The following is a 25768-nucleotide window of genomic DNA, read 5'->3' as shown; positions in this document are numbered from 1 at the left end:
TTTCTAATCTTTGGAAACTAGAAGGTAGGATATCTCTCTTTGTTCACTCTTGATCATGTAAAATATTTTTTTTCAATATATTATTTCGTATATATTGTTATTTATAATTTTTAAAGGTCAGCAAATTTGTTATTTGTGAAATGACAAAGTAGTCTGCTAATATAAGAATAAAATATAATTAGCAAAATGTTTTAATTATCCAGGTGATGAATAGTAAGAATTCCTGTTACTTTATTTCTAAATTAATAGACAATGAGAACTAGAAATATTACCATTAGCTTTACAAATAGCGTTGTTTTAATGTTCTGGTTTATAGAATAATCTTAAACTTAAGAGATTATAAAATCTCTTATACTGATAAACAATATATTGAAAAAGAAATTCTAATGTCTTTATTCATGAAATACTTTAAAGTAAAATTTCTCAATATTTTCCATAGTTTAATTTATATAGTTAATAGCTTTATGACATCAGTCTTATTAACTGATATAACTTTCAAAAACACTTAGCAACAAATGCTGAAAGATTTTTTTGTACATGACACCTTCCTCAAAGAAATTTAATAGTGCTAGACAATAAACCCAGCCTTTATTTCCTAAATAGAAAATATGTAAGTCTGTATTTCCAGAAGAAAAGTGTCACTATAGCCACGTTCACATTTGTGGCAAACTGAACACTGTATTTATGTACATATATAGAGATATGTAAAGGGAACAGAGAACTTCAAATTTGGAGAAACAACATGAGAGGAAAAAGGTTTTCAGATAGATGTCTTGTTTTTTGCAATTTATTCATAAAGCAACTACCCCTTTAATTCAAAAAAGAATAGTACATTTTTTATTTTAAAAAGTTGAGTGCTTACGAATAAAAGCACCTAATGAATATCTGTGGATATTGTCATATAAAACATGGTAGTTATTCCCACAGCATACAATACATACCATACATTTTCATGCCTTTATGGAATTTCAACTACTGTTCATTACTAATTTGTACTAAATATTACTAAAGTGCCTCTATTTTATAAAATAAGCATACCTAAAGCATGAGCATATCAACTATCTTGCCTTAATTGAAAGAGTGACTACATGGATGACTGAGGGAAACAGGGGCCAAGTCTTTGATTACTGGCTTCATTCTCTACATCAATGATTTCCAACTGTTAATTCGATGCCAAACACAGGTGATCCCAACTATCTTTAGAGGCATTGTGATCTTTCCATAACAAAGCAAAATAAGTACACTCAAAAAGAAAACTACAAAGTATTTGGAATAGAGAAAAGACATATAACCCCGTCAAAAATATAATGGAAAAAGTGTCAAACTCAGGAGGGAGGGCTGCTGTAATGAGCTATGCTACAGATCTTCAGTCAGTTACTAGTTTATTTGGTTCCACACCTTAGTGCTTCAATAAAGCATAATAGAACCCTAACTGACCCAAACACTTCAGAATTTTGTTAATGGATGAGTTAATTATTTATTCTCTTTGACTTCAATATTTATAAGAAATCTTTTGTGTAAGATTATCTTGCTACCTTGGGAGAAATATTAAACCCAACTGAAAGTTTCTTGATGTTGAGAAACAAATTATTCTATAGGTGGGGCCAGCAAATGTTTTCTTACAGGGCTAGACAGCAAATATTTTAGGATTTGCAGGCCACCAGACTACTGTGAAAGCAGCCACAGATTAATATACAAACAAATGGACATGGCTATGCTCCAATAAAACTTTTTTTTAATATATAAAAATAGGCTGGTGGGTTGGATTTGACCCGTGAACCATTATTTGCCAAATTCTGGTCTAGAATAATCTTTATATTGAAAAATTCTTCATTCATACTTTTTAAAGTTAGAAATTCCCATAGAATACTATTCCTGTAGTCAAAAGGTGCCTTGGTCATTATTTTTCATTAGAGAAAAAGCACATACCCCAAAAAGGCTGCATCAGTCTGGGCTCTACTAGTTGGGCATTTGGGATATATACCTTAGGACTAGATTGAAGTTTACCACTGCATTAAAAAAAGAGTATTGTGTACCTGGGTGGCTCAGTCACTTTAGTGTCCAACTTAGGCTCAGGTCATGGTCTCATGGTTCCTGGCTTCAGGCCCCATATCAGTCTTTGAACTGACAGAACTGAGCTTGCTTTGGATTCTGTCTCCTTTTCTCTCTGCCCCTCCCTACCTGGCACACTCTTTCTCAACAAAATAAGTAAACATTAAAAAAAAAAAAGTATTTTATTTGATCACTGTGATAACAGGGCAAAAGAGGACTGAGGTATAAATGCTAAACCTACTTAAGAAAACAAACTTAAAGTACTATAGCAATTATAGGCATACAGACTAAGATTATTAATTAGAAATGAATTTTATCTATTTATTAAAGTATGTCAGGGTTAATCTTTACTTCAGAATAGTTAGCCTTTGGTTACCCTTATGCATGAAATAAGTAAGATAATATTTATTTAAAACTTTTACATAAATTCCTATTGTTCTTTAATTCAGACTGCCTAGCTTTCAACTCAGTAAAGTTTTACTAAAACATGAGATATTCATTCATTTATTCATTCATGCATTTAAAAATATGTATTGAATTTTTATTAGCACAGAGGTATTGTTTTATAAGCTGAAGATTCAAAAATAAAACACAGGAAGAAGACTTCCTTAATGGTAGATTCCAAAGAATCTCCTTGGAAAAGGTTAATAAATAAATAAAAATAATAATTGTGAGAAAATGATAATAGTATTGTAGGACCAAGTTAATATGAAAATTAATTTTCAAATTCAAAAAATGCTTTAAGTATTAACTATTAGAAATCTTAACAAATAAGTATTATATCATTTTTACATATACCCCTATAATTCTTCATTATTTGATATTAAATGAAATAAAAAATGAAATATTGATTTTCAGGTATATAATAAAACAGAATGTGTATATTACAAGATCAAGTTTTTAACAAAAGCCCTAGATGTAGAATATTACATATAGAATAACCCTTTCTGTATGTTTAAGGATAAAGACACTTGAAATGTTTCTGAAGGAGCTTTAGTGGGCCTGAGGACAGAGCTGGGAGTCAGTGAGAGGGAATGAAAGGGAAGAAAGAAGTTATTAATTTTAAAGTAAAATTTTTTAGGGCACCTGGGTAGCTCAGTCAGTTGGGCAGCAGATTTGATTTCAGCTCAGGTCAGGAGTTTGAGCCCCACATTTGGCTCGACTATGCTCACAGTGTGGAGCCTGCTTCAGATCCTCTGTCTCCCTCTCTTTGCCCCTTCCCCACTCACTCACACATACTTTCTCTCTCTCAAAAATAAATAAATGTTAAAAAAAGTAAATAAAATAAAAAAAATTTTAAAGTGTTTAACACTGACAAAGACAAAAATTAGTTCTCATTATAAGATATGCAAATAGAGGATTTTTTTGAGGGAAAGTTATATTTTAATGTATCTTTTCATTCTGCAACTAAGAGTGCTTTTCCCTATCCTAACCTATCCAAAACAATTGACTTTTACTTATTTATTTTGTTTTTCAGGTGGAAAAGTTGAGGGGTGGAAAGCACAAAAACCCAAACAATGGGTATCAACATAGTTAGGATGAAAGAGGGAGGGACTATCATTTACTGAACAGATGCCTTGAGCATCCCGCACACCAAATGCTGTGAGCAAGGATAGCTACGATCTTCCTTTTCCTTTTCCCTCTACTAAGAATATCCACAACCACAAAATTAATTAAAGAAACTTTTCTGGCTGCTTTTTGTTTTCTTTTGGAGCAACAGACATGACAGATTGGGTTCTTATGCTCTAATGGCCCATCATGGGAATTTTTAACTTATGCAATTATAAAATAAAAATGTACTGATGCTAAAGATACCTTTATAAATCTATCACTTTACTCTTTCCTCATGACTTATAGGTTAATTATGTAGCTATACAGTCACATAAAATTTCACTGAAAAAGTTATAAGCATTATTAGTTGGTGGACTTGAATGAAACAAATTAGGACTGGACTTCTCAATGATTCTCAAGCTAAAAGGCTAAAGGATAGTGAAATTTCATAAAACTTCTTAGAATTGTATTGTACAGGTAATTATCATTTTGTGAAGAGTATACAAGTTTTATAAAGATTTCTCATGCTTCAGCAAATCAGAAATAATGATAAGAGTACACATTTTCTTATTTAAAACCTTACATTTGCAACGGAAAAGCCAGCATGTTGCTAACAGTTTCAACAGAAACTTATGAGAAGCAAACAAGGCAATACAAACAAATATGGTTTTCTGAAAAAAAGTGATAATGATTCTAAATACAAGAACTGATTTCAAATTTATTTTAACATATACTCTAGAAGCATGGTAATTTCTGGATGTCTATTTCAATTGAATGTAAAGAAAGAATATTGACATCTAACTGACTCAAAGTAAAAAAATATATGGATTCTACAAGTTGAGTCTACACAAGTAAGAGTGACTTCCAGAAACAACCATTAGTTTACTACTTACTCCTTTCCATTCATTTTGAAACTTCCTAATATTTAGGTTAAAAATGTGCTTGTGGGGTGCCTGGGTGGCTCAGTCGGTTGAGCGGCCAGCTTCAGCTCAGGTCATGATCTCACAGCTCGTGAGTTTGAGCCCTATGTCAGGCTCTGTCCTGACAGCTCGGAGCCTGGATCCTGCTTCAGATCTGTGTCTCCCTCTCTCTCTGCCCCTAACCCACTCGCATTCTGTCTCTGTCTCTCTCAAATGTAAATAAACATTGGGGCGCCTGGGGGCGCCTGGGTGGCGCAGTCGGTTAAGCGTCCGACTTCAGCCAGGTCACGATCTCGCGGTCCGGGAGTACGAGCCCCGCATCGGGCTCTGGGCTGATGGCTCGGAGCCTGGAGCCTGTTTCCGATTCTGTGTCTCCCTCTCTCTCTGCCCCTCCCCCGTTCATGCTCTGTCTCTCTCTGTCCCAAAAATAAATAAACGTTGAAAAAAACCAAACAAACAAACAAAAAAAAACATTGGGGCACCTGGGTGGCTCAGTCGGTTAAGCGGCCGACTTCGGCTCAGGTCATGATCTCACGATCCGTGAGTTCGAGCCCCGCATCAGGCTCTGTGCTGACAGCTCAGAACCTGGAGCCTGTTTCAGATTCTGTGTCTCCCTCTCTCTGACCCTCCCCCGTTCATGCTCTGTCTCTCTCTGTCTCAAAAATAAATAAACGTTAAAAAAAAAATTAAAAAAAACAAACGTAAATAAACATTAAGAAAAGAAAAAAAGAAAGAAAATGTGCTTGAGAAGACCTACCAATGAAAATGGTAAAATTAGAACAGTGTTCAGTTTTCATGTTGAATAAAAAACCTAGCAAACTTACTAAATAATTAAGTCTGGATTTGTATTTTTTCATTTACCACTTCTGACATTCAAAATATAGTTGATCCTTGAACAATGCAGACAGGTAAGGAATGGTAACCCTCCATGCAGTAGAAAATATGCATATAACTTTTGACTCCCCCTAAACTTAACTACCAATAGCCTACTGTTGACCAGAAGCCTTACCAATAACATAAACATTTGATTGACACATATTTTGTATGTTATACGTATTATATACTGTATTCTTACAATAAACTTAGCTAGATAGAAGAAAATATTATTAATAAAGTCATAAGAGAAAACACATTGTCAGTACTGTACTGTAAAAAATCTGTATAAGCAGACCTGCACAGTTCAAAACCTTGTTGTGCAAGGGTCAATTGTAGTTAAAAGCAGATGTGAAGTTTTCCCCAGTCTGCACAGTACATATACAGAATATAACATACAACTTTTTTAGTTGTTGTAAAAGTCTGAAATTCTCTTGTCCATTAACATATTTACTGACCTCTTCTAGGACTCTCGTGATTGAAGAGAATGCCATTCACCGCAAAGAGATTATATGCCTCACGGAAGTTCACCACAATCCAATAGGCATAGAGTTTTGCTGCCCCTGTTGAACAATTTTTTAAAAGGAAATAAAAGACAGTAATTATTATAAATGATGGTGTCTCCTTATAAAAGACAGTGATTTTCACTCATCTTAAATAAGTAACAACTTGCAAAAACTATAATTTATATTACATTAAGATAGAAAAAAATTTGAATGAAAGCCAAAGACAAAATAAAGGTTCCTTTGCCAGTTAATCATGTGCACAAGAAAATATTTAAGAATTTTTTGCTTTTGTAAGAGCCACAGTTCTGTCTTCCACAATCTAACTGATTCAACTATAGTATGCAATATATCAAGTTGACCTAAGATCTTATTCCCATTTTCTTAGTTTTAAGGAATTAGAAAGTAAAAAAAAAAAAAAAAAAAAAAAAAAGGAATCTTAATATTCTAGATGCTTAGAAGTTTTATCACTAAAGTCTCCCATGAATACTCTTTTTTAAAAATATATAAGATATAATAGACCTGGTTTTTTTGTTCGTTTGTTTTTAAATATCTGAACCCAGGGAAACTTCCGTTGGGAAAATAAAAAACATGAAATGAAATCTATCACTTCAGCAAATCTTACAACAGTTTAGTAAAAAAAAAAGTCATGTGGGCCTAATTTTCCTTTCAAAGTGATCTGTATGGAAGACTGAATGAACATGGATTGGTGAAGTGAAGTGGTAATTTCACCCTGGAGGCAATGGTAGCAAATACTTGTAGTTAGCAGTGTATAAAGGTATGCTTCTCAATGTCTGCTCACTTAGTCCAATCTGAGTGTTAATCTCACACTCAAATGACTTAAGATGAGAGAAAGGAACAGAATTAAAGCAGAAGCACACGCACGCCCATGCCAAAAGAACATGGCACATGTACAAGTTTATACCCATGTGTTCTCACCATACGGTGACCGAGGATAAAAAGGAGTTGTCTCCTTCTGAGGTATTTCTTGCACTTTCCCATAAAGTTCACTAGTTGAGGCTTGGTAGAACTTCACAGAGTTGATAAGGCCACAGGTCTTAACTGCATCCAGAAGCCGCAAAGTGCCAACTCCATCAACATCTGCAGTATATTCAGCCAAGTCAAAAGAAATCTGGAAATAGCAGGTGAAGACAGTGTTACATTAATGTTTAGCAGCAACATAGATGCTGACGGTGGTAAAACAAACACATTTTACAATTTCACTTACTTAGAAATGCTATGCTTATAAAAAAAATCATACAATTTCACTCAAATATGGAATTTAAGAAAAAGACAGATGAACATAGGGGAAGGGAAGCAAAAATAAGATAAAAACAGACAGGAAGACAAACCATAATAGACTCTTAATACAGAGAAGAACCTGAGGGTTCCTGGTGGGGTGTTGGGTGGAAGAAGGGCATTTGTTGGGATGAGCACTGGGTGTCATATGTAAGAGATGAATTACTAAATTCTATTCCTGAAATCATTATTACACTATATGTTAACTAACTTGGATTTAAAATTTAAAAAAAAAGAAAAAGAGGGGTGCCCGGGTGGCTCATTCAGTTGAGTGTCCAACTTTAGTATAGGTAATGATCTCATAGTTTGTGAGTTCGAGCCCCGGGTCGGGCTCTGTGCTGACAGCTCAGAGCCTGGAGCGTGCTTTGAATTCTGTGCCTCCCTCTCTCTCTGCCCCTACCCTGTTTGTGCTCAATCTCTCTCTCTCTCTCTCAAAAATAAATACACATTAAAAAATTAAAAAGAAATAAATAAAAATAAATAAAAATCATGGAAAAATATTTTCTAATAGCAGAATAAGAGTATGAATGTGATCTATTCTAACATCAAATGACTGAAAAATATCTTAAGAAATATCTATTAATTATCCATGGTAAAGTGAAGAACACTTTAAACACACATATTACTTCCTAATTCTAGGCTGAATTCCCTATGGCAGTGGTTCTCAAAGTGCAAACCCTTGCTCCTCAGAATCACCTGTGGTATTTCTAAAATTCCAGAATGAACCAATCTCTTGGGGGTAGAATCCTAGGAAATCCACATTTATAATGAGTCAATCCCAGTTGACTTTTATGCAGAGAAGTTTGAGAATATGTGTTTTGGACACAGTTGATTTTTTAAAAGATTGTTTTATTTTTTTAATTTTTAACTAAGATACAAGATTTTTAGCATATCACATGCATACATAATCTTTTAATTTTGAGGCACATTAATACAATAAGTACTAATGTATAGAATTGAATGATTTCCAAAAAGAGGTTTCAAGGAATAATTAAATATTTTGCGCTTCCTTAGGATGGTTCTTAAAAATAAATGTGACTGATATATTATTTTTCTTAAATTATTTCTAAGCACAATAAATATAAATTAACCTAATATTAAAATGTCCCCAAATAGTAATGATGAAAATCTTTGTCACTGGTTTATTTGCAGGCCAATAACAGCTGGGCACAATACAAAGATGCTTCCTTGCTGCCTGGTGAATGACCTCAATCTTCACCTGGAAAAACCCCTCTCTGAGGTGAGTGAGGTTACCGGCCCTCATTGCTGCCAGTCCTGAGTGTCACCTGGGCACAAGCTGCAGTCTTGTGCAGTCTGTCTTTAGGAAACTTGGGTGATTGGTGACCACAGACCTGACTCTAAACGCATGTCATCTAGGCCTGTCAGTAAAACTCACATGGCAGACGTGAGATAAAACAGGATAAGAGTAGGGGTGCCTGGGTGGCTCAGTTGGTTAAACACCCAACTACGGTTCAGGTCATAATCTCACACAGTTTGTGACTTCGAGCCCCACAATCCAGCCTTGTGCTGACAGCTCAGAGACTGGAGCCTGCTTCAGATTCTGTGTCTCCCTCTCTCTCTGGCCCTCCCCTGCTTGTGCTCTTTCTCTCTCAAGAATAAATAAACCCTTAAAAACATTTATTTTTATTTTTTTATTAATTTTTTTACATGTTTATTTATTTTCGAGGGTCAGAGAGACAGAGTACAAGCAGGGGCAGGGCAGAGAGGAGAGGGAGACACAGAATCCGAAGCAGGCTCCAGGCTCTGAGCTGTCAGCACAGAGCCCGACATGGGGCTCGAACTCACGAACCGTGAGATCATGACCTGAGCTGGAATCAGACGCTTAACTGATTAAGCCACCCAGGCACCGCCCCCAAATTTTTTTTAAATAGGATGAAAGTATGTTTCCTCCCAAGCTTTCATAGGCAAGAAAGCACAATTTGGGGTTACACTTTTCAAGTAACAGTTTCTTACAATAAAATTTACATACCATAAAATTGACCCTGTTAAAGTTTACGACTCAGTGGTTTTTAGTATTCACAGCATTATGCACTCATCACCGCTATCTAATTCCAGAATGTGTTCATCATCCCCTAAAGAAACACCATACCCATTAGCAATCTCTTGCCCATCTTCCCTTCCCACCCCCACAGCCACTAATCTACTTCCTGCATCTATGCAGTGACCTATTCTGGATGTTTCATACATATGGAATCATAACATGTGGCCTTTTATAACTGGCTTCTTTCACATATCATATTTCCATTTCTCTTGGACATGTACCTAGAAGTAGTGTCATTTGCATACAACATTTAACATTTTGAGGAACTGCCACATTATTTTCTAAAGTGGCTGCACCAAGTGTGGAGGTTCCTCAGAAAATTAAAAATAGACCTACCCTATGACCCAGCAATAGCACTGCTAGGAATTTATCCAAGGGATACGGGAGTACTGATGCATAGGAGCACTTGTACCCCAATGTTCATAGCAGCACTCTCAACAATAGCCAAATTATGGAAAGAGCCTAAATGTCCATCAACTGATGAATGGATAAAGAAATTGTGGTATATATACACAATGGAATACTACGTGGCAATGAGAAAAAATGAAATATGGCCTTTTGTAGCAACGTGGATGGAACTGGAGAGTGTAATGCTAAGTGAAATAAGCCATACAGAGAAAGACAGATACCATATGGTTTCACTCTTATGTGGATCCTGAGAAACTTAACAGGAACCCATGGGGGAGGGGAAGGAAAAAAAAAAAAAAAAAGAGGTTAGAGTGGGAGAGAGCCAAAGCATAAGAGACTGTTAAAAACTGAGAACAAACTGAGGGTTGATGGGGGGTGGGAGGGAGGGGAGGGTGGGTGATGGGTATTGAGGAGGGCACCTTTTGGGATGAGCACTGGGTGTTGTATGGAAACCAATTTGTCAATAAATTTCATATAAAAAAAAACATGATTATATTATAAAGTCAAAAAAATAAAAAATAAAAAAAAATAAAGTGGCTGCACCATTTCACATTCTTACCAGCACTAAATAAGGGTTCCAATTGTTCCACAGTCTACTCAACACTTATTATAGTCTGTCTTATTGATTGTAGACATCCTAGAGAGTGTGAAGTTGTATATCACTGTGGGTTTTTTTTATTATTAAGGTATAATATACATAAAATATTATCTTAGTTCCAGGTGTACAATAATAATTTGGTATATGCATATATCATGAAATGGCCACAAGTCTAGTTAACATCCAACACCACACACAGTTACAAAATTTTTGATGATGACTTTTAAGATCTAGTCTCTTAGCAACTTGCAAATGATACAATACAGTATTATTAACTATAGTCATCATACTATACATCACCATGACTTATTTACTTTACAATTGCAAGTCTGTACATTTTGACCACCTTCACCCATTTCATCCACTGTCCACCACCCCACTCCCTTGTCTCTGGCAATGACCAAATTATTCTCTGTATCTATGACTGTATTTGTTTTCTCTTTTACTTTTTTTTAGATTCCACATACACATGAGATCATAAAGTAGTATCATGAGTAGTTATCTCTCTGTCTGGCCTTTTTCACTTATCATAATGCCTTCAAGTTTCTTGCATGTTGTCACAAATAGCAGGATGTCCTTCTTTCCTTCTTAATATAATATTCCATTGTATATATTCACCACATCTGCTTTATCCATTCAGCCATCGATGGACACTTAGGTTGCTTCCATATCTTTGCTACTGTTAATAATGCTGCAATGAACATGAGGATGTAACTACCTTTTCCAATTAGTGTTTTCATTTCCTTAGGAATTGCTGGATCATATGGTAGTTCTATTTTTAATTTTTTAAGGAAACTCCATGCTGTTTTCCACAGTGGCTACACCAATACATTCCTGTATTCCCACTAATAGTGCACAAGGGTCCCCTTTTCTCCACATCCTCACCAACACTTGCTTTCTCTTGACTTTTTGATAATAGCTATTCTAACAGGTACAATATGATATCTCATTATGGTTTTGATTTGCATTTCCCTGATGATTAATGATATTGAGCACCTTGTCATGTATGTGTTGGCCATCTGTCTTTTTTTAGAAAAATGTCTATTCAGATCTGCACATTTTTAAATCAGATTTTTTTTTTTTTTTGCTATTGAGTTGTTTGAAGTCTTTATTTTGGATATTGGACCCTTATCAGATATATGATTTGCAAATATTTTCTCCCATTCAGTAGGTTGCCTTTCCAGTCTATTGATGGTTTCTATTGCTGTGCAGAAGCTTTTCAGTTTGATGTACTCCAACTTATTTTATTTTTGCTTTAGTTGCCTTTGCTTTTGGTGTGAAATCCAAAAAATAATCACCAGCACCAATGTCAAGGACCTTACCACCTGTGTTGTTGTTGTTGTTGTTGTTGTTTTTCTAGTTATATACTTTCTGGTCTTACATTCAAGTCTTTAATTTATTTAATTTTGGTGTTTGGTGTCAGATAGTGGTCCAGTTTAATTCTTTTGTATATGGCTGCCTAGTTTTCCCAATGCTATTTATTAGGAAGACTGTCCTTTCCCCATTATACATTCTTGGTTCTTTCATCATAAATTAGTTACCATCTATGTATAGGTTTATTTCAGGGGTCTTGGTTCTGTTCAAATGATCTATGCATCTGTTTTTATGCCAATACCATATTGTTTTGGTTACAATAGCTTTATATGACAGCTCGTAATCAGGAAGTATGGTACCTCTTGAAATCAGGAAGCAGCATGGTGCCTCTAGCTTTGTTCTCAAGATTTTGCTTTGGTTATTAGGATTCTTTCGTGGTTCCACACAAATGTCTCACTGTGGTTTTGATTTGCACTTACCTAATGACTAATGATGTTAAGCATCCTTTCATGTGCCTATTGGTCATTTGTACATCTTATTTGCAGAGATGTCTATTCAGATCTTTTGCCCATTTTTAAGTTTGGTTATTTATCTTTTTTATTATTCAGTTATAAAAGTTCTTTATATATTCTGGATAAAAATCTCTTACCAGATACATGGATTGTAATTGTCTTTTTACTTTTTTCCCCAGCTTTATTGATAGGTAACTGACATGTAACATTGTGTAAATTTAAGGTATACAAACACTTTCACTTTCTTAATGGTATCCTATGAAACATAAAAGTCCAATTTATCTAATTTTTCTTTTGTGTTTGTGCTTTGGTGTCATATCTTAAAATGCTTTGCTTAACTCAAGAGCATAAAGACTTAACTTCTAGTTTTATTCCAAGAGTTTTATAGTTTTATTTCTCATGTTTAGATCTTCAATCAGTTTTGGCTAATTTTTATGTATGTGGTGAGCCAGAAGTCCAAAGTAGTTGTTTGCACATCGATGTCAAGTCCCAGCACTGTTTGCTGAAAAGGCTATTCTTTTTCCACTGAATGGTCTTGGAATTGGGTCATTTTGTTCAAAAAAAAAAAAAAGCTGTGGCTCCAGTTTGAGGGTATAGTTCATTGAGTGGATCTCAGAAGATGGGGATGTCAGGGCTCTTGAGCAGACCACTCAACCACTCTTCCTGGCTGTAGTTTTCTTATAGTATAGTGCCACCACTATACATTTATAGGACATTTTACAATTCAAAAATGCTTTTGTTGGAGCTTTATAACAATTCTAGGAGAAATAGAAACCAGTTCTGAGGTTCACAGAGAATGACTTGATAAAAGTCACACTAAAAGTCAGGAACAGCAAATCTGGGTCTCCATTCCTGGAATGGTGCTCAGTGCTCAGCCTTTCTGAGACTCACTCTGTGAGGACACAATGAAAGCCTCAGACTCTGGCAAGACACAGAAATGCACATATGTGCAACTGTGTATGCATGTACATGTGTGCTGGTATACATGCAGAGTGTTGCCATGCTGTCTACAGTTTCTAACGATTCATGAAATGCAGATGAAAAAACCATGAACCAGATGATCTTTAAGATCCTTTTTACATATCAGCCAAGCCAATACTTAAATCTTTTTTTATGTATAAATTAATATCCAATCACATTTGGAATCTGTCTTGATGGGATCAGTCAAGTACGAAGGGCAAGACAATGTTGGATATTTTTTTCTCTTTGGCTATTTTTTTTCATTTATATACATATTATATAAACAGCTATAAGAAAAGAAAAGCTGACATATGAATACTCAATATTGAGCAGACATCATTCTAAACATCTTGCATATACATGTTTAATCCTAAAACAGGTAAACACTAAAACTGAGGCACAGAAGGCTGAAGGCAAGTGTTGAAGCCACATACTATACTTACAGGAAAGTTATATATATTATATAATTGTATTTTATATTCACAGTGAAGCAGAAGTCCTTGTGTATATATATGCTCCTATTTCTGAAACACAGGATAAGGAGATTCTGCACAACAAAAAGCTTTTCTTGTGCTAGAATATCCAATGAATCATGTCCAAAAGAATTAAAAGCAGTTAGGCTTAAGAAAGTAAATATGGCAGGGGAGTGGGAATTATAGGGCAGGATGGTTCCGTACAGATTTTTTTAGTAAGTCCATCAAGAATTCAGCATATGTTTAATGTTCAAAATGCTGAAGAATATGATTGGCTAATAAAATCTAACTGTCCACAAGGTTTTATAATATAGAGCAACAAATTAACTGGCTTTCTTAAAAAAAAAAAAATATCAGACTACTCCTCTGTAGCTTGATAAACCTCTCATGGTTACAGGTACGATTCTGAAATACACCGGAACATCAGGGGTCTGGAAAGTTACAGGCCAAATCTGTTCCTATGCCTGTTTTTGTAATAAAGTTTTATAGAAACACAGCCACATGCATTCATTTATGTGTTTTCTATGATTGCTTTCACACTGTAACATCAGAGTTGAGTAGCTGAGACACAGAATATATATTCTACAAAAACGAAAATATTTACTAACTGGCTCTTTACAGAAAGAGCTTTCTGCACCCTGAACTAAATCATAGTTATATTTTGGGGCCAAGACTGAATAATTAAAAAAAAGTTTATCATTACTTCTTCCATATTTCCTCAATATTACAGGATGAATATGGAGTATGCTTCCGATCACGAACAGAGCTGCATTTTCAGAGGCATGGAGACTCTGTTAACAGTAGGAACTTATTTTATCTAATAAGGAGAACAAAAAAATAAGACTGATAAAAAACCAAAGCCTACAAAATTAGTCCCTACCTTCCCCTTCTAAAATTTTTTTCTTCACTTGGCTTTTGGAGCCCTACCTTCTTCTAATTCTCTTCTACTTCACTGACACAACTTCCTGGGCTCTTGTGCTGTCCCACCATCTCCACTCTGGCCCTGTGGCTCCTTCCCACCCACTGTGAGGTGTCTCACTCGGTCTGGGTTTCACATTAGCATCACTGTGCCTAGGACCCCAAGGGTCCATCTCCAGGCCTGCCTGGACCTGAGCTGTAGGACCCCCCTCCCCCACTTCTTCCCATCTGTTTGACAGGCTTCATATCATCTCACGTTGAACTGGCTCAAAACAGAATTCTGGATGTTGTCGCCAAAGTTCTTCCCTTGGCCTCTCCTCTGCAAATGATACCCATTTACCTACTGCTTGAGACAAAACCTAGGTTTCATGGATGCCCTTCTTGTCCTTCAGAATTCACAGAAATAACACCTTCCCCACTACCATCTGCAGCATCCTTATGAAAGCTGCATCACCTTCCACCAGGACTATAGCAGCACCTGAGCAGCTACTAGTTCAACCACAGTCCTCCTCCCACCCGGCCCCCAAGTGCTTCTCCATCTCATTGCCTACTCTGCTTTCTCTCACTAACGACCCTACCTCTCTGGACATTTTGCTGTCCCCAGACTAGTGCCAACTCCTGCCTACAACCTTTACACTTGTGTCCCTTCTATGTGCGTGTGTTCTTCCTTCCTTACTATCTCTCTTTTTTCTTCCCTTATCTCTGTTCAGATGTCACCCCTTAGAAAGGGCTTCTTTGCCTTCCTCTGTATCTAAAACACCCAATGCTTTGTCATCTCTATATTTACCCAGGACTCCACGCTGCTTCATTTCTTCTTCATTTTAATATATTATCTGTTACTTGTTTATTTTCTATCACCTTCATCAAAATGTAAGCTCCTTGACGGCGAGGATTTTATCTTTTCTATTGTATCCCTCAGACTGAAACGTTGCTTGGCATGGTATTTGTTGAATGAAGACAGCGTGTAAACAAATGAGGAATTTAAATGTCAAATATACAAATAACAAAATAAAAATACAAAAAAACCCCAAGAACTAGTAGAAAAGAAAACAGGCTACCAGAATGATAGAAAGGGTTGGTAATTTCACAGTACTGAAATAGGTAAAATTTCCAAGAGCAAGATGGACAAAATTCTATATAAATTTCAAAGCTTTAGTATAACAATTATTAAACAAAGGTTTAATGATTAAATACTACACTATATAAAGAGGCAGAATTCAGAGTAAAGGAGAACCATCTTAGACTATAATCAATGAAGTGGGTGTAGGAGAAATGGGTTATTGAAATGTCCAAAGATCTTGTAGTGGGATATCCTCATCTGTAACACACTATTAGGACAGTCTCAGAGAAGAGTAGTAAAGCCTTATAGAACCAGAGAAGTATTTAAAATTAAAAGAAAATAGTTAATTCAAGTACAAATATAAAGAAAATTGCTCTTCTCAACATTCAAAGACATAAACAGATATCCTCAGTTATCCTCATTTGTATATCAGTGGTAAATCATGGCCTCACTTAAAACAAAAAGAAAATTAGAAATGGTCACCTAAAAGTCTATGTGGGATCCAGACATGAACTGAAGGTTTACAGTGCAATTCTACATAGACTGCAGATTGGAATGTAAATTCTAGAACTGTTTTAATTGTATCAGACTATTATACTGCAGGTCTGGGTTCACTGTGCTAGATTTCACATTAAATAAAGCAAATAATAATGATAATTCTACCATCTTTAAAGCCTTATTCCTCTTCAAGGTTATCATAAATTCATGTCCATTCTATAACCACACGAAAAATGAACAGAGCTGGAAGTGGGCATTCTAACCAAGTAGGATGAGAAAATTGTGTTGATGATGACATTTAAAATGTTATTTATATTAGCTTATTATAAGAGAACATGAACTATGTCCAATTAGTAGATTGGTTTCCAAAATGGCGGTGACTGCAGTGCTGCCATTTTTACCTATTAAAAATGATAACCAAAATTGAATACATGAGGTCAGAAATGTTTTTCACTTGAAACACAAAGGAAACTTTATAGAGGAATTTAAAGATACACAAAGTTATTTGTAGTAGGTGTAGCGTGAGACCACTCGGCTATCCGTATACCCTTATAATGTGTGTTGTTTGCAGCCTCCAAGTCCAACATGACTTGGCCTCTCCAACCTCACTCCCTATCTGCCTCCATGCCAGCCCCACTAGTCCCTCAATGCTCCCAGTAAGCCCTACCTCAGGGCCTGGGTGTTCACTCTTCCCTCCACTCAGAACATTTTGCCCCTGGATATTTGCTTGGCTGGCTCCCTTCACTTCTTTCCCTCACAGCCTTCCCTGACCTTGCCATTTAGAGCAAACAGTTCTTTCCAACCCATCCTCTCACTGCAGACATCTCTCCAGAGTACCCAACACATCTGACTCTAAGTGTCTTCATTTGTTTAGCCAGCCTGTAAGCTCTCTGAGGACAGCAGGTTATTGGTGTTTTTCCCCCAGGCTTCCTACCACTTAGAAGAGTTCCTGTCACACAGAAGGTGCTCCAGAAACATTATTTGAATGAATACAGTGGCACTAAATCTGAAGTTTAGGCATGTAATTTCTCAATGACCTTATTTTACAATTAATAATGGAGTGAACTTTACATATGAAGTATATGAAATTTTGAAAATCTCAATGAATGAGCCAAAGTTTCCTGAATAAAAATGTTGCCTCAGAGAAAAGTCTGGTGTGCCAAAAGAACTATATATTGAAAAAGATAACCAGAGACCAGAACACTTCCTCTAACATTTGCTTTTAGAGACATAGGAGACTCAAAATACCAGTAGGCTGGAAATGCCTAAGACCACACAAGCAGCTGCACTGTTTTATTACTCCTCAAGACTTTGAATCTACAAGTGAGAGTTATTAGCCAATGAGAACAACAATAAAACATTACTTTCCATCATGAATCAGCCTTTCTCAGCAGAAATCCAGCAAAGCTGGCATTTATTTAGCAGCTGGGACTAGAAGTAAATCTGTTTTAACAGAGTGAAACAAGTATGGATTCTGAAGAATTGTATGTCAGTGGGCAGGAAGGGCTTCCTTGAGGGGATCTAGAGAGGGTGCACTCCTGTATTAGAAGCACTGTCCCCAAGCAGCAGGGCAACATATCCTGATTATAGGAAATACAAAGGTGTAAAGAAACAGACCCCTGTATTCCTCACTTGTCTTATGGGTACAGATCAGAAAAAAATGTGGTGGCTCCTGGGTGACTCAGTCAGTTGAGCATCTGACTATTGATTTTGGCTCAGGTCATGATCCCAGGGCTGTGGGACCGAGCCCTGTGTCAGGATTTGTGCTGGGCATGGAGCCTGGTTGAGAAGATTCTCTCTCTCTCTCTCTCTCTCTCTCTCTCACTCTCTCTCACACTCTTCCCCTCTCCCCCACTTGTACTCTAAGAAAAAGAAAAAAAAAGAAGAAAAAGAAAAAGTAAGAGGTGTGAAGAGGTTACAAAATGAATGCAATAGGAATTAAGACAGGCATGGCTGAAATGTTTGTAACAAGGTAGGGATATAAACTTAAAGGAGCAGAGATGACAAGGACAAATCAAAAAGGGCTCAGCGAAGAGATGGCCTACATAAGCAAATGTAGATGGAGGGGTATGAAGCCATCTAATGGATGGGCCAGCATGAGCAAAAGGAGGGAAAATGCACTGGCCACGTTTGGGAAACAAGAAGCCTCCAGTTTAGATGGAGAAAGGACAAGAAACAGAAGGGACTAATTTTGTAAACACCAGTAGAAGTCATTCTGGGAAAGGTCTTATATGCCAGCCTGTAGTTTGTTTAGCAGGTACTGAGGAGGAACAATGGTTCTAGAACTGAGGAGCAGCATCATTTCAACAAGGGCTTCTCGCTGTGCACTACAGTCCAAGATGCATCTTTTTTGCCCCCAGCCCAGCCAAGGCCCAGATCAGAAACATTTATTACTCACATTTATAAACCTGATTTTATATGATTTTTCCTTATTCACTGCACTTGTATTTTTGTTCAAAACCTTTTATAACTACAAATTGGAACATCAAATAATCATAAGGGCATTACTTCATTGAAGTGATACACTCCTGCCAGACTGAACAAATGTGATATCTTTATTTACCTTTATATGTCCAATATAAATTAATATGTAGTTTCCAATAAGTTTTTGAAATCCTCAAAGTAGACTAAGGACTCTCAGAGGGAATCAGAACTTTCATTATACAGAACAAGGTAACAATCCCCAGATGCACCATGCTCCAAAAAAACTCTGATAGAGTCAAGGCAGCACCATACTGCTTTTGTCTCTGTCTACTCCCCACAGTATGGAGACCAGGCTTTTCCATGTGTCATTCCAATTGCTTACTAGCCAAGTTAGATTTGTTGAATGAATGAATGAATGAATGAATGACTAACATAAACTTTTTTTCACACCATATTTTTACCATCAAGACAAACTGAAACTTTTTCTAATCAGAGTAGAAAAGATATATGGTATTCTACTCATAGAGTTTTCTAACGTTTTTGCCTTCTTGAAGAGTACAGTTCCTGCTGTGGAAGGTCAACCACACTGCAATACCTTATTAAATCTTATCACTCTTCCCATTTACTAACACCAAAAGGAAGCTCAGCTGTCCCAGGACAGCTTCAGTTTGAATTCTTTCAGTTTGAAAATCTTCATTTCTGACATGAGTTTTTGTCCCCCACTTCAGCAATAACACCTTGGTCACAATTCTTTGCCAAATTCTGTATCTCCAACAATCTCTGGCCCCATTCTTTAAAACCTTTCTTGATTTCTCATTTAAGAGAGACCACAAGTTGAAAAAAAGAAAACAATTAAACTATGTCTCTAGGTTTTGTAGAAAATCTTAATATAAAAATACTTTGTGACTCCAATTATCACAAATCAGCTATAGCAGACATCTTTTTTTTTCCAGTTTACAGAGTTGTATCAGCTGGTGATAAACATAGAAAAACCTGTAATGATTTTTGTATGAAAAAACAATACCAGAAGTAACTATCCAATTTTTCAAGAGCAAAAGTTACAAAGATTCTCTACAAATAAGCAGAAATACAAGCTTACTACATGAAAGTAATTACATTGGAATACTAAACCAAGGTCCACAAGGTCCATGGATAGAATTCAAGGAGGCATGTAGATCTGGATAAGAAAAATATACACTTTCATTTCTAGCAAATTCTATCTGAAATTGACAATTTCTTTCAATTTTGAATATAAGCAAAAATCCTTGGTAATAATAGCACCACATGTGACTTTTTCACCAATGGATATTCAAGACATTTTTATACCACAGCATAGTTGCTACAAAGGTCTTAAAGTATCACTTGTGCCCATCACTGCTTTGAAGTCACAGTGGTGACTTCAGGTCTCGCCATATAATGTATCACATCACATTATTACATCACAAGCCTGGCTTTTAATAATTATAATATTAGCATATGATATAATTCGTTTCCTTTGTAACCCTAACTGTTTTGCTTTATGCTTTTCAAAAACATTACTCTGAGAATATGTATAGGCTTCACCAGACTATTTGAAGGAGTCATGGCATAGGAAAGAATGTCTGCTGTATATTGAGTGGTAGTGACAGAGTATCAATACTTTAGAATGTGGTTAAAGAAGAAAAACTCCTCTAAAAGAGATCCTACCTTAGGCCACAAAACAAACTTAACAAATTTAAGAAGATTAAAATCATATCAAACACCTTTCTGACCACAAAGGAATGAAACTACAAATTACATAAAGAAAACTGGAAAATTCACAAATATGTGGCAAATCAACAACATGCTACTGAATAACCAATGGGTAAAAGGAGAAATCAAAAGAAAAAAACAAACAAAATACCCTGAGAGAAACAAAATGGAAATGTAACATAACAAAATGTATGGGATGCAGAAAAAGCAGTTCTAAAAGGCTTATAAGTTCATAGTGATAAATGCCTTTCTGAAGAAACATGAAAAGTTTCAAATAAGCAACCTAACTTCAGACCTCAAGGAACTAGAACAAGAACAAAAACAAAGCTAGTAGAAGAAAGGAAATAACAAAGATTAGAGCAGAAATAAATGAAATAGAGACTAAAAAGACAAGAAGATGATATTAAAGATCAATGAAACTGAGGGCTGCTTCTTCGTTAAAGATAAATTGACAAACCTTTAACTTGACTCACCAAGAAAAAAAAGAGAGGGTGCTCAAATAAAATGAGAAATGAAAGAGATGTTATAATTGAAACCGACAGAAAAGAAAAAGAATCATAAGAGACTACTATGACCAATTAAACCCCAACAAACTAGACAACTTAGAAGAAATGAATAAATTCCTAGAAACATACAACCCATCAAGACTAAATCATGATGAAACAGAAAATCTGAGTAGACCAATTATAAAAAGGAGAATGAATCGGTAATCAAAGACTCTTAAAAAAAAACAAAAGTCCAATACCAGATGGCTTCACTGGTTATTTCGGCCAAACATTCAAAGAATACCAATACCTCTCAAACACTTCCAAAAAACAGAAGCAGGGAAACCTTTTTCAAATACATTTTACAAATTCAGCACTATCTTGATACCAAAACCAGACAATGCTGCCACCAAAATAAATAAATAAAATAAAGGATAATATCCCTGGTGAACACTGATGTAAATAAATCAATAATTATTGGCAAACTGAATTAGCAAACTGAATTTTAATGATCATTAAAAATATCATACACCATGAGCAAGTGGGATTTGTTCCAAAGATGCCAGAATGGTTCAACACCTGTATATCAGTCAATGTGACACATCAAACTAACAATATGCAGGATAAAAATGTATGACCATCTCAAAAGATGAAGAAAAAGCAATTGACCAAATTCAATACCCATTTATGATAAAAACTGAACAAAGCAGGTAAAGAGGAAACATACTTCAACAAAATAAAGGCCATATATGACAAGCCCACAGCTAAAATCATACTCAATGGTGACAGGCTGAAACTGTTTCCTCTAATATCAGGAATAACACAAGGATGCCCATTCTCCCCACTTTTATACAGCATAGTATTGGAAGTCCTAGCGTGAGCATTTAGGCAAGGAAAAGAAATAAAAATTATCCACATTGGGAAGGAAAAAGTAAAACTATCATTATTTGCAGATGACATATTATATATAGAAAACCCTAAAGACTCCATCAAAAAGCTGTTAGAACGAGTAAACAAATTCAGTGACAATGGAGGATACAAAATCAATACACAAAAATCCATTGTTTATTTATACTAATGACAAACTATCAGAAAGAGTAATTTAAAAAACAATGCCATTTACAATTGCATCAAAAAGAAGAAAAGAACTAAAATTAATTTCAACCAAGGAGGTGAAAGACTTATATATTGAAAACTACAAGGCATTGATGAAAGAAACTGAAGACACAAATGTAGAGATTACCATGGTCATGGATTGAAAGAACTAATATTGTTAAAATGTTCATACTACACAAAACAATATACAGATCTAATATAATCCCTATGAAAATTACACTGTCATTTTTCACATAAATAAAACAAACAATCCTAAAATCTGTATGGGACCACAAAAGACCCTTAGTTGTCAAAGCAATATTGAGAAAGAACAAAACTGGAGGCATTATGCTTCCTGATTTCAAGCTATATTACAAAGCTATAGTAATCAGAACAGTATGGTGTTGGCATAAGAACACACACAGTTCACTGAAACAGAATAGAGACCCCTGAAGTAAATCAATACACATATGGTAGACTGACATGTAATAAAGAATTCAAGAATACACAATGGGGAAAGGACAGTCTCCCCAATAAATGGTATTGGGAAAAATGGACAGCCATATGCAAAAGCATTAAAATGGACCACTATCTTACACCAAACACAAAAGTTAACTCAAAATGGATTAAAGATTTGAACATAAGACCTGAAACCATAAACTCCTAGAAGAAAACACAGGTTGTTAGGGTCCTTGACATTGGTGTTGGTGATTATTTTTTGGACTTCACACCAAAAGCAAAAGCAACAAATGCAAAAATAAAACAAGTGATTGTTGGGATGAGCACTGGGTGTTGTATGTAAGCCAATTTGACAATAAATTATATTGAAAAAATAAAAATAAATAAAACAAGTGGGACTACATTAAACTGAAAAGCTTCTGCACAGCAAAGGAAACCATCAACAAAACAGAAAGGCAACCTACTGAATGGGAGAAAATATTTGAAAATTATATATCTGATACGGGGCTGATACCCAAAATACATAAAGAATTCATACAACTCAATAGGAAAAAAAAATCTGATTTAAAAATGTGCAGAAGATCTGAATAGACATTTTCCAAAGAAGACATAGAGATAGCCAACAGGTACATGAAAAGGTCCTCAAAATTATTAATCATCAGGGAAATGCAAATCAAAGCCATAATGAGGTATCACCTCACACTGGATAGAATAGTGATTATCAAAACGTCAAGAGAGAAAAGAGGACCCTTGTGCACTGTTGGTGGAAATACAGAATGCATTGTTGCAGCCACTAATGGAAAACAGCGTGGAGGTTTCTCAAAAAAAATTAAACATAGAATGGGGCACCCGGGTGGCTCAGTCCATTGGGTGCCCAACTTCAGCTCAAGTTATAATCTCATAGTTCATGGGTTCAAGCCTGCACTGGGCTCTCTGCTGACAGCTCATAGCCTGGAGCCTGCTTTGGATTCTGTGTCTCCCTTTGTCTCAATGTCCCTCCCCTACTTGCACTCTATCTCTCTCTCTCTCAAAAAAATAAATAAATAAATAAATAAATAAAAATAAAAATAAGCATTAAAAAGTAATTTAAAAACTTAAAAATAGAACTACCATACGATCCAGCAATTCCACCTGGGTATTTATCCGAAGAAAATAAAAACACAAATTCAAAAATATATATGCACCCCCATGTCACTGAAGCATTACTTACAATAGCCAAGAATGGAAACAACCTAAGTACACATCAATGACTGAATAGAAATATGGTACACACACACACACACACACACACACACACGCACACACACACTGGATTATTCAGCCATAAAAAATAATGCAATCTTGCTGTTTGTGAAAACACGGATGGACCTCAATGGCATTATGCTAAGTGGAACAAGTCAGACAGAGAAAGAATAATCCAGTATGATCACTTACATGTGGAATCTAAAACAACAACAACAGCAACAACAATAAAAACCAAGCTCACAGATAACAGAAAACAGATTGGTGGCTATAAGAGGACAGGGCAGGGGGGTGGGAGGCTAGGAAGGTTAGATGGGGTTTGAGGGGTGGGAGAAATGGATGAAACTGTTTGGGATCTTTTATTGTTGTTATTGTTAACTAAATCGAGTTTAAAAAGCAGAGAGAAGTGTCTATTCATGTTTTCTGCCCATTACTGCTAGGAATTTACCCAAGGGATACAGGAGTACTGATGCATAGGGGCACTTGTACCCCAATGTTCATAGCAGCACTGTCAACAATAGCCAAATTATGGAAAGAGCCTAAATGTCCATCAACTGATGAATGGATAAAGAAATTGTGGTTTATATACACAATGGAATACTACGTGGCAATGAGAAAAAATGAAATATGGCCTTTTGTAGCAACGTGGATGGAACTGGAGAGTGTAATGCTAAGTGAAATAAGCCATACAGAGAAAGACAGATACCATATGGTTTCACTCTTATGTGGATCCTGAGAAACTCAACAGGAACCCATGGGGGAGGGGAAGGAAAAAAAAAAAAAAAGACGTTAGAGTGGGAGAGAGCCAAAGCATAAGAGACTGTTAAAAACTGAGAACAAACTGAGGGTTGATGGGGGGTGGGAGGGAGGGGAGGGTGGGTGATGGGTATTGAGGAGGGCACCTTTTGGGATGAGCACTGGGTGTTGTATGGAAACCAATTTGTCAATAAATTTCATATATATATAAAATAAATAAATAAATAAATAAATAAATAGCAGAGAGAAAAAGCCCATAAATCTCTCTCAGAACCCATACCCAGCCCATTAACAAGTTCTAATCAGCCATTTTGGATTCTGGATATATATAAGGTAAAGCATTACTATTACATCCTTTTATTCTATGGTCTGAAATATTGAATACATTCTTGACCTCAATGACTAAGAATCAAAACTATGTAAATACACTAGAGTTGTACATGCAAATCAAAATGAGTATCAAATTAGCATTGATACCTATATTTTTATAACTTTAATATTCTGTATTATTTTGATCATACATAAACAAAATGATCTAACATTCCCCAAGCCCTCTGTTGGCAAAGGGTGATGACACAAGAGTGAATTGAGGTATTATTTAAATCAGAGGTACTTAACCAAGAGCCTTAAAATATTAGACCAAGGAATTAACTATATTTGTTGAAGTTAATCCAGAGACGACTAGTGTATTTAATGTTTGCTGTCAGTTGCTACTCAGATTACAGTAACTTGGAGTGTTCTCTACACAGACAAAATAATGAAATTGCTTCAGTTGTGGTATAAGGGGACTGAAACACAGCAAACATCTCATAGTCTTCATTATTATTATAAAGTATTACTACTTTCATTTTGTGTCTACTATAATTACATTTGGAATTTATCTACTACCAACATTAAAGTAGGAACAAAGTACTTACCCTTGGATCTAAATAGCTAATCTTTTTTTTTTTTTTAATTTATAGATCATCTTAAAGAAATGAGAGCTTGCTGAAAGGGTTGAATGAGTCTGGGAAACCAGAACATGGACCTAGGTGGCAATAATGGAGGTTTCAATATCCACACAGGAAGAGTTCGTTAAGAATTACCACTAAAGCTTCTAGGACAAATAACTAGTTGAGGCTTGAACCCCACTGGCAACTAGCATATGCAAGTATTTGGAAGTCACAGGAGAGACCAAAGCAACATGTTATTTGGTTAATCAACTGTTTTCAGTCCTCCCTTGCCTCTGTTTCTCTTGTCTAGTCTCTATCCCACAAATAGCATATACTATATCAGTTTTGGAAGGAATTAAAGAGAAAAAATACCTAAGCCATGGGAGAAATGAACAAAGATATGTTTAAATAAGTTAACTCCTCAAAAGAGACTTGGAGGTTTTGTTGAAAATACTTTATTGAAATCCTTGTAACAAAGAACTAGGAACTTGAAACAAACAGGAACTGTGTGGCAAACCAGCAATAAAAACAAACCGGGAAGCATGGGAAAAGATGGATCTGTGAAAACTAGAATAAAATTAAAATAATGCTCAAGAAAGAAAGAGGAGAGGTTGAAAGACAATCAAGAGAGGTACAACCAGAT

General features: G+C 35.7%; 1 protein-coding gene across 1 annotated transcript in view; it reads right to left on the bottom strand.

Moving 5' to 3' along the window:
* Window positions 1-25768, bottom strand: part of GMDS (GDP-mannose 4,6-dehydratase) — a 636799-nt gene that overhangs the window by 335573 nt on the left and 275458 nt on the right. The window contains exons 5-6 of the mRNA XM_030314966.1: window positions 6839-7031; window positions 5855-5959 (exon numbers count right to left, since the gene is read on the bottom strand). Coding sequence (XP_030170826.1) covers window positions 5855-5959; window positions 6839-7031 — 298 coding nt within the window. The remainder of the gene's footprint in view (window positions 1-5854; window positions 5960-6838; window positions 7032-25768) is intronic.

Source organism: Lynx canadensis, chromosome B2, assembly GCF_007474595.2.
Source record: "Lynx canadensis isolate LIC74 chromosome B2, mLynCan4.pri.v2, whole genome shotgun sequence".
Taxonomy (NCBI): Eukaryota; Metazoa; Chordata; class Mammalia; order Carnivora; family Felidae; genus Lynx; species Lynx canadensis.
The sequence above is the reverse complement of the archived record's forward strand: the minus strand, read 5'-3'. Positions and strand labels throughout refer to the sequence as shown.